Below are 10,794 nucleotides of genomic sequence, written 5' to 3'. Positions count from 1 at the left end.
TGGAATGCTAAACGCATCGGTTAGACTGCAATCATGTATGGCCAATAATTCACACTTACTGTAACTAAGATTCAACCCTGATGCTTTTGAGAAGGTCTTGGTGAGTTCTTGAGCCTTATGGACTGATTCTATATTTATTTATTTTTAATTGTGGTGTCATCAGCCAATTGGCTAATGATTATCTGTTCATGAAAAATATTTAACTTTGTCCAAATTGGAATTTTTAACAAATATTGCTAAAGTTTCAACTGCGAGAATGAACAAAACGGGAGAGATTTTACAACTTTGTTTAACTCCTGTGTTGATAGTGAAACGAGGAGAGGTACCATGAGATAATGCTAGCTGGTTGTGTTATCATAAAAGCATTTGTTAATGCTACAGAATTTTGGGCCAAAACCAAACAGTTGTAAGACTTTAAACATAAATTGGTGTTCTAAAGAATTGAATGCTTTGTAGAAGTCCAGGAATAGAATAAACACATCATCCACATTTAGATGATTGTAATCCAACAAAACTAACCAGATTTTATTTTGTATAGATCTGTTATTCATAAATCCGGATTGATTTTCACTTATAACATGATTTAGGATTTAGGTTTAATCTGTGAGTGTATATATACGTGAGCATTTTGTTATCATTGTTCAGAAGTGTGATTGGACGATAATTATCTAGAATTGTTTTATCTTTACCAGGCTTTGGGATAAGTGTGATAATGCCTTGTTTCATGGTAGCCGGCAACAACAAGTTAGAGATTGTTTCCTTAAATACCTCAAAAATAATTTCCCTGAGTGAAGACCAGAAGTGTTTGTAAAAATGTGCAGTTAAACCATCTGGACCTGGAGATTTGTCTAGTTTTTGTGCGAGGCCGCTGTGTCTAATTCTTCGATCGTAAAGTCTCCATCACATTTATCTCCCATGACACCATCAATTTGAGGGGTGAAAGATGTATTATATAAAATCTGGTAAAAAGTGAACTTAATCTTTAATTACAGAAACTGAATCAGCAAATCTACAGTACTTTTACCAGTCGTTCCCCCTGTAATTACAATACTTTTGCTCATGCTTTTGGGTCATACTTTTTGCCAATTGCTTTCTGTGATAGTTGCAAAAATAATATTTGAATCAATAAAGCAATGAAAATGGGAATATGAAAATCGATAGACAAAAACCGCAGGTGCCTGATGTTGATACTGAAGTATTTCTTCGCTTTCTTCGTATGACACAGGCAAACTCTGTTTGAGTGCAAGCACTAAAACTCAAACGAAAGCTATTGGAAGCAGTGGGAGCAACAGTAGCAGAGAACAGATTTTAAAATAACATGAAGACCACCCCCCCCCCCCCCCTGCATTATCTTAATTTCTGTTTCTAGGCCGCTCGCGACTACCAGCGTCCAATCACATCGTTAAAGGCGCATGCTCCGCCTAAAGTGCTAGTCACGTGACGTGAGTTTTGGAAGATGGTCGAAGTTTCAGCTTCCGTGAAGTGAACCCGCTCACCAAAACAACCTGCCGAACAAGGGCTGGGATATTTCTACAACGCTGTCAGTTCGTTTCCCGAGTCTCTCCAGGAGTACGGGTAAGAAAGCAAAACCAGTAGCCAGTGAGTTCACGATTGCAATGTAGCCTTACACTGCCGTGGACTTTGGTATTTCTGCCATGATGGTGGCACGAGCTAGCAGGCTAGCAGCTAGCTGGGCTGTGGTGGTGGTGGCAGGCTGAGCGGCAGCTGACGTTCAACGTGTTTTCAGCGGCTTGGCCAGCATACCAGAGGAGTAAATATTCTCACACGGTGTTTATCAGTCCACTTTCTCACCGCTCCTCGAAGTAACGAGCCGAGCCTCAACACGGCGTTAGCTCCTTGTACAATGCTAGTTGGACAAGATTGTGTTTTATGGCAGACTAAAATAAGCTTGGTACCGCAGCACGCCACAGATCTGACAAAGATGAATTACAATCGATACGTTTTATTTTGACAAGTAGCATGGTGTTATTTATATCTGAATGCGAGCATTGTTAGCACACTTAACACTAACTTTGCCTGTACTGTACTTTCTAGTTGATTGATTAAAATTAAACTGACGATTAATAACACACATTTGATATTTGTTGATAAACGACTTTCGTTTGACTAATAAGAGAGCGCTGATAAACCGAAACCACCAGTAGAACGAGTTTAGTTTAACGATAGTCACTCGGGTGCATAAGTGTAGGTTAGATTAAGTTAGGCAATACTTATAATAGTGTTAACATTTTTAATTCTTTATTTTATATTTTAACCATTCTGAATTTAGTTATAGATGTGTAGATGCATTTTTCAATAATGTTAAACTCAATATAACTTGACCTTAACCTATCTGTTATCTTGTTTTGTCTAAATTCCCTGTTTTGTCCTGTTTGAGAAAATTCAATCTAGCATACTGTGAGAATGTAATCTGATTTCGTATTTGACGGGAGGAGAGAGGCGTTTTTCTGTACAAACTGTCCACAAAGAACTCCAAGCTAAATAATGTAAGACTCTTTTTTTCACTATTTTATATTTATATATATATATATATATATTTATATATATATATATATATATATATATATATATATATATATATATATATATATATATATATATATATATATATATGAAGCGGTTATTGAAATTGTTATGGTCGTTAAAATCTTGTTTAAAAACATGTAATTGGAGTTTAATATGTAGCAATGCTGTCATGTAAACACGGATAACATATGAGGTGTCAAAGTGAGCAATTGCAATAAATTATTGACTTAGTTGTGTAACTGAATTGCAAGTTTATCTATGAGCTGTTGTACCCTGTTGTGATGGCCCTGCCAAAACTGCCATTATATTCATGATAAATACGCAAGTTTCAATGATTATTTCATATGTAGTGTCTTTATTTGAATCTTTAAGAAAATATTACTTATTCTGTACATCTCAAGCCATTCCTTATGGAAGGATGATCAATGATGAGTGATCAATATCAGTGGATACAACTTAAAATATATATATATATATATATAAAAAAAAAGCAAGAGTGTGTTTTAATCGTATTTATTCATAAAATTGCACCTACTTGGTCGGGCCCGTGCCATTGAACATTTGTCGGCCTGATGCAGTCATGTTGTGGTCCCGGGCTACAGTTAATGTAGAACCCTGTCTAAATTAGCCATGTAAAGTCTCAATTCTGTAAATTTCTTAACAACTCGCGCACAGACAAAATTTTCAGAAATTGAGTAGCTCTGAAAAGACTTCCTTGGTTGTGTAATTTTGGTGGTGCGTGCCGGCACTCAAGCTGTTTGAATACAGCCAACTCCCGGATACTATTGGTTCAGCAACTAAAGATTCTCATATTCACAGATATTTTTTTCACATTTTTTTTTCAATGTTTAAAAATATGGTCCCCCTATTTTCCCCCATCCCCCTTCCTCCCCCCTTTTAATGTAAAATGTATATTGAATGTTTATCAGTGTTTTGTTTTTTTTGTGAAGATTTTTTTAGGCTTGAGAAAACAAATCCCCAGTACATTTCAATGGATGTCCATTATACCATACGTGGATTTTCACTATTCGCATTGGTCCCGGTCCCCATCCCCTGCGAAATCAAAATGTTTACCATGTCCTCTTTACAGAAGATTAACATTTCATCCAATGCCAAGGCATTCTAGATCACGTAATTCAGCGGTGTACAATATTTGTGGACTAGCCAGGACCACCCTCACTGTTTAGTTTTGTTTAGTCTGAATAAAAACAACCAATGCTCCACTTGATCACCTTTGCCCTCCAAAGTTGCACCAATGTGAAACTGGTTTGTTGTCTAGGCTGCAGGCTTCATCCCAGCTCTATGTCATGGCAAGTGAAGTCACTAAGGCAGGCAGTGCCAACGGTTACCCTATGAAGGCACAGCTACAAATTACTGGTAAGTTGAGTATGGTTTTTATTTGTTTGTTTGTATGTCTTACCATATAGTCCTAAATGGTAAGGAATGAGTCTTTAAAAATGTTTCTCAACATGACTTTATGAACGTGTGAGTGAGCCAACTGCCAAGTCATGCATTCCAAAGCTCATTGAGTCCTAAATGTAAACACGTCCCAACAATCTTTTTGTGCGTTACCAGTTTCTTGGTGACCGAATTATCTTGTCTTGAACGATCTTCTGGCTGCCCCATTCTCTCCGTCTTCTTGTTTCAGTGCTATCAGCAAAACTGAAAGAGAACAAGAAGAACTGGTTTGGTCCCAGTCCTTATGTGGAAGTTACTGTTGATGGTCAGTCCAGGAAAACAGAGAAATGCAACAACACCCACAGTCCCAAATGGAAACAGCCACTCACAGTGTAAGTTAAGGAAGGATGATAGCTGATTGATGTATGTTCAGAGGAAGGCTTTATTTTGTTGCGTTCCATGGATATTATATACGGTGTTTCATCTCAATATGTCACTCTACAAAAAATGTCGTGGGACCTGAGTCCACGTGTGTCTAAAAGCATATTCTTTTTTGTACAAAATATAGGGGATTATAACATGAGCTATTTACTTGCTTATGTCAGCACCCTCAATTGGTTCTCAACACCATTGTTTGCTTTCAGAAAAACACAAAGGTTTTGCTGCTCACACAAGCTACCGTGGCTGGTGGGTTGGAGAGTAACAAGCGCTTTTTACTTGCAAAATTGCTAATTTAAAGGTGCAGCCTTAACAACGATAGAACACCTTTTTGTTGAAGTGTGACCTGCAAGAAATATATATTGGCTCAACATACTGTTTATACAAGTAGTTCAATATTACATTATATCCTTGTGACTCTTTTGAATGGTTACCGTGGTTGTAACTGTATAACTAAATAGCATAAGTAACTATGGCAGAGTTTTGATGATGATGATGAAATTTCTATTGAGAAACTCAGCAGGAATATCTTTTGTCGATTTGTTTTTGACAGGATTGTGACTCCCTTCAGCAAACTGGTGTTTCGAGTGTGGAGCCACCAAACCCTCAAGTCTGACATCCTGCTCGGCATAGCCAAATTGGACATCAGTGCCACGCTTAAGTCCAACAACATGAAAAGTGAGTGTGTGCTGTAATTGGTTCCCACAGCACCTCCTGGTTGATTTAGTTCAGGGGCGTCAAACTCGGTAAAATCATGTTATATAACTTAAAAACAATTGGCGTCAATTATACGCATATTTTAGCTATTTGTGGGTTAGCCCTACATTACGGGGCTCAACTGTAATTATATTGTTCCAAAAAATAACACAAATGCAAATGGAACGCAGCAACACTTTGCCTGTATTAATTCCAGACGTGTTGTAGCTACCCGTTTTGCATACTGTATATATTGTTCCTAGAATGCATTGTGTGGCACAGTTAATGAAGTTTGTCAATCCTTGTCATATGTGTGGGCCGCATTAAATCCCTTTGCGGGTCTGATGCGGGCCGTATGTTTGACACCCCTGATTTAGTTAAAAATGATGCATAGGATTTTATTTGGAATACAGTGTTCCCTCACTTTTCGCGGGCGATAGGTTCAGAGCCCCACAAAATAGATGACTTTCCGTAAAGTAGAGGTTGACTTTTTCTTTTTCTTTTTTTTTTAAGGCATCTACTCCTATTTTGGGGGTTACGAGCTCTCTAATGTTCAGCATCTAGGTTTTTGTCAAACAAATTTCCCCTAATAAATAACTGACATTTTTGTCTGGTCTGACTAGGGAATGAAGAAAAAATGGCAACAAAACCCTCAAAATTGCTTGGTGAAACTGCCATAGATGAAGTTACGGTCTCCATTGAAATTCTACAATAACAGAACTGCGAAGTAGCAAGGGAACATTGTATATACTGTAACAACTGGCGTCCAGCCTATCTGATGTATTTCTCTGATCACCTTCAACTAGTCTCTGACGTGGTGCAGACCATACAGCTGTGTACAGACCGAGACCACAAGGACGTGGTGGGAGACTTGTCTGTCTGCCTGGACGGCATGACAGTTGACCCCGAAATGTTCGCCAAGGCTGAAGTCGACCATCAGAGTGAGTCGGTGGGGTGGTCACCGAGAACATGAACGTTTGCTTGGGGAATTGCGAAGGCTGAAACGTTACTGCGACTCTGAAATAAAAAAACAAAACAAAAGGCAGGTTACAAGTTAGAATGTATAGAATGTGTAGAGAAGTGCAGTTAATGCTTGCTAAGGAAGATACGGTACATATTATTATTACATATATTCTGTCCTTATTTCCTTCAAAGCTTTTTGAATTTATTGACGGTCAAATATTTATACCTTGGTCAGGTATTATTTTATGTGTTGAAGAGTTATCTTTTAACTGTAAGACACTGCACCCCTTTCCCCCTTCTTTGCATACCGGATAATTATGAGTTGAAATTTCTCAAGTTACACGATTTTCACATGCTTTTCAGATTCACAAATACATGTGTTTATTTTATTTTTTTTATACGTGTGCATTTATCATGTCTTAACATTTGTAAATACTGTATTCATTTATGGTTGTGAATTATTGAATGCGTTTGGTCAGCGGGGCATGCACATTTATTTTGACGCTAATATCATGCAGTGTGTACCCCGCTTTTTAGTAAGATGGGATAGGCTCCAGTACACCTGCAATCCTAGTGAGAAAAATCAGTGTAAAACATGTATGGATAGTCGTCTTTGCAGGTGGAAAAAAACACACAATCAGGGCTGCTTCTGACGGTTTTCTAGCATTCTAACTGCAATACCCGTCTATGGTTTGCTTTGACATCTTTGCACACCAAATGTGAGAAGCCAAAAGACTACTAATACTAGTCTTCGAGACACTACAACTAAAAAAATGGCCAATATGTGAATTTATTAGATTTAAGTGGATTGGAATTTAATGTATTTGTATGTTCATCATTTCATTTTCCATAATACATTTACTTCTCTTCAGATCTATCAAATGGAGAATCCCGTTCTAATGGAGAACAAACACCAAGGTATGGAGAATGCTTCACTCTTTAGTTGTGAGTTCCACACATCAAGTTTCAGTTTCATTTAGACTTTCATTATCCCCTGAACTCATAGACACAGCCGAGACAGTTCCCCTGCTGTGGACAGCGTTGAGCAACGCTCATCTCCCCGGGGACGAAGGTCAGGGACCGCCTCTGGTTCTCCCCTGGTGTCAGCAGGGAGTGTGCGGCCTTTGCGGCCACCCAGACCCTCCAGACCACCCCCTCCAACCCCTTGCAGACCCACCTCGTCACCAGGTCTGTTATTTATCAAGTTTTTAGTGGCTTTTTCACTTAACCGTTTTGTATAAAAGCCACCGACACTGAACGGGGGCGGATGATGGATGGTGGTCCCCGTCCGGAACGTTGCCTTCTTTCTCGCTTCATTTGCGGTGTTGCCACTAAGAACCGTGTGGCTTCTCAGGCTCGGCTATCGGACGCCTCTTAATGCAGAGATTTTCTTGGTACGAGGGCTACGAACTTCACCCCCGTTGCACTGCAGTCAACGAGACACCCGCAAACGACTGTCTCCACCATCTGTGGTGTAAAAAAGCTTCACATCGTCTAATGTCCGAAAACTGCAATTAATCGTTACCAACATTTCTCTACACATCTCTACTCATGCCCACTTCAACCTCTGAAACTATCAAAATGATCGCCCCCAATATTTTAGATTTCATGGACAGTAACTCATTTGCTCCCCAAAATGTATAAATATGTTCTACAGTGGGGCAAAAAAGTATTTAGTCAGGCACCAATTGTGCAAGTTCTCCTACTTAAAAAGATGAGGCCTGTAATTTTCATCATAGGTATACCTCCACTGAGAGAGAGAAAATGATTTTTAAAAATCCAGAAAATCACATTGTCTGATTTTTAAGGAATTTATTTGCAAATCATGGTGGAAAATAAGTATTTAGTCACCTACAAAACAAGCAAGATGTCTGACTCTCAGACCTCTAACTTCTTCTGTAAGAGGCTCGTCTGTCCTCAACTCTTTACCTGTATTAATGACACCTATTTGAACTCATTATCAATATAAAAGACAACTATCCACAACCTCAAACAGTCACACTCTCCACTATGGCCAAAACCAAAGAGCTGTCAAAGGACACCAGAAACAAAATTATAAACCTGCACCAGGCTGGGAAGGCTGAATCTGCAATAGGTAAGTAGCTTGGTGTGAAGAAATCAACTGTGGGAGGGACTCAAATCCTGCAGTGCCAGTCATGCCCTCCTGCTTAAGCCAGTACATGTCCAGGCCCGTCTGAAGCTTGCTAGAGAGCATTTGGATGATCCAGATGAGGACTGGGAGAATGGCATATGGTCAGATGAAACCAAAATAGAATTTTTTGGTAAAAACTCCACTTGTCATTTTGGGAGGAGAAAGAATGCTGAGTTGCATCCTAAGAACACCATACCTACTGTTAAGCATGGGGGTGGCAACATCATGCTTTGGGGCTGTTTTCCTGCAAACCGACCAAGACGACTGCTCTATGTGAAGGAAAGAATGAATGAGGCCATGTATCATCAGATTTGAGTGAAAACCTCCTTCCATCAGCAAGGGAATTGAAGATGAAACATGGCTGGGTCTATCAGCATGATAATGATCCCAAACACACTGCCCGGTAACGAAGGAGTGGCTTTGTAAGAAGCGTGTCAAGGTCCTTGAGTGGCCTAGCCAGTCTCCAGAACTCAACCCCCTAGAACATCTTTGGAGGGAGTTGAAAGTAGCCCAGCGACAGCCCCAAAACATCACTGCTCTAGAGGAGATCTGCATGGAGGAATGGGCCAAAATACCAGCAAACGATGTGTGAAAACCTTGTGAAGACTTACAGAAAATATTTGATTGATGTAATTGCCAACAAAAGGTATATAATAAAGTATTGAGATGAACTTTTGTTATGATGAACATGTCGAAGAGAGACAATAGTGAATGACGTCGTCGTTGCGAGGAAAACTTGATGACTGAAGAGTGGCGTTCCTCACGAAGACAACGTCCTACAAATATATACATTTGATTGGGCCGTCCTGTTTTCGGACGGAGCCGAATCGCTGTCTATGGCCGCCTGTCCTGTTCTTTTTGAAGAAAGTGGGTGTGGCTTGCCAGGCTATGTTTTTTATAGCAATAGAACACAATATACTGTGGGCCTTGCAAAATCAGTCAAAATCCAGTAAAACGGAACGGGAGCGAAGGGGATTTCTTCAGTGAAAATGGCCGGGAGTGAATGAGTTAAGCTTTCTCTCTATTAGTGCTCCTGTGAGTAAAAGGCTTCACGTTCATAAAATCCAAAATATTTCGTTCGAGTTTTAAATGGGCCTGCGTAGAGAAGCGCATATTCATTTTCGTTAACATTGGTCATGATTTTTGGACCTTTAGGGATCTTAAGCTTTGTTTTATATGAAGCGATCTGAGCAGCGAGTTTGGCAGCAACTGGGACAGACAACACCACTGTAAATGGACGACGTCTCAACCTCCAGGCTGGTGCTTTGTAACTCACAACAGCCTCATGGCTGTGGCCGGCCAACAAGCCGTGTGTAGTGAATAACGCCAGTGCATGTGTATCCAATGGATCCTATTTCACAGCTGACCACCAAGCACTGTACAGTAGGGATACCAAGGAGCTACGGTCGTCCTTTGGGTGACTTGACAAGCTTAATATGTATCTCATTATTATTACTAAAGAATTAATACAGCTGATGCGATAGCCACTTGGAGGTAAGCCGCTCATTTCTTCATTCTCTTTTAGTGAGTGCATGCAAAGGCTTAAGTGGGCATAAGTAGAGCTGCCCACAAATTTTGGTGATGATTGATTGCAGTTTTCGAACACTGTACAAGTTAAGTCTTTTAAGCATGTAAAGATTGCGCCAAAATGGATTGATGATGTTGAAAATGATTGTAAATGTCATTTTCTTGAGCAAAAAAATACATTTAGTAGTTAGTGGACCATCTTGACAACAGAGGCACTTTAAAATAAAATAATTACAAAAATTCAATCAACCAGGAATGATGCAATCTTATGTTAAAACACAGCACAACCAAACAGTACTATGCAAAATTCATAGCCGCTACGCCATTCGTTGTTTTAACCATTCATGTATCACACTTCATCCAGATTAGGAATTCTTTCTTTCTTTTTTTCCTTAGCACATGCTAAGGAAGAAACAAAAGTTGGCAGAAATTTGTAATGCTTTTTATGCTTAACCCTCATTACACAGTCTGTCCTTTTAGTTTTTTTCTTTTTTTACTAGGTCAACAATGTACAGTGAAAAGGTTCAATAAAATCATGACGCTAGTGCTTTTCTAAATCTACTGTACACTCAAGTAATACTCTTCCATGACAAGCATGCAATATACAGGAGCTAACCAATTGTCAACTACCCAAGCTAACGTACAAGTCTTCATCTTCAGTCAGTGGAATGGAAATAAGTTTCACAAGTTGCCAAAGAAAAAATAATTCATCCTTGATGCAGGATGAAATGAGTTATCGTGACAGAGGCATTCTGATGGCATGCCTGCTGTGCTAACATCATGCATTATGCACTAAAGGTATCTGACCTGTTCTGTATAATCATGTACTAGCCTGAAATGCCTGTCTCTATAATTATTAGTCATGTTAGCACTATAAATATTCATACGGAAATGTATTTTTCTTAAACTGCTATGGGAGATGAAGCCTTGTGAATACATACTTTGTTCCACTTCCTTGTTGCTTTCATTGTTGCTTCATCATCTATTTTTAAACCTATTTTACTTTGCAGCTTTACAATTTGTAATTTGTTGATATCTTGACATAGCAGTTTGATTAATATACGATACATAAC

At 39.2% G+C, this 10,794-nt stretch overlaps 1 protein-coding gene across 1 annotated transcript in view; it reads left to right on the top strand.

The window, feature by feature from the left end:
• The first annotated feature begins 1,449 nt into the window (after nt 1–1,449).
• itchb (itchy E3 ubiquitin protein ligase b) overlaps nt 1,450–10,794 on the top strand; it is a 29,331-nt gene continuing 19,986 nt past the window's right edge. The window contains exons 1-7 of the mRNA XM_077579631.1: nt 1,450–1,575; nt 3,827–3,924; nt 4,196–4,337; nt 4,937–5,061; nt 5,886–6,020; nt 6,915–6,960; nt 7,049–7,230. Of these exons, the coding sequence (XP_077435757.1) occupies nt 3,855–3,924; nt 4,196–4,337; nt 4,937–5,061; nt 5,886–6,020; nt 6,915–6,960; nt 7,049–7,230 (700 nt within the window). The 5' untranslated portion in view covers nt 1,450–1,575; nt 3,827–3,854. The remainder of the gene's footprint in view (nt 1,576–3,826; nt 3,925–4,195; nt 4,338–4,936; nt 5,062–5,885; nt 6,021–6,914; nt 6,961–7,048; nt 7,231–10,794) is intronic.

Source organism: Vanacampus margaritifer, chromosome 1 (assembly GCF_051991255.1).
Source record: "Vanacampus margaritifer isolate UIUO_Vmar chromosome 1, RoL_Vmar_1.0, whole genome shotgun sequence".
Taxonomy (NCBI): Eukaryota; Metazoa; Chordata; class Actinopteri; order Syngnathiformes; family Syngnathidae; genus Vanacampus; species Vanacampus margaritifer.
The sequence above is the reverse complement of the archived record's forward strand: the minus strand, read 5'-3'. Positions and strand labels throughout refer to the sequence as shown.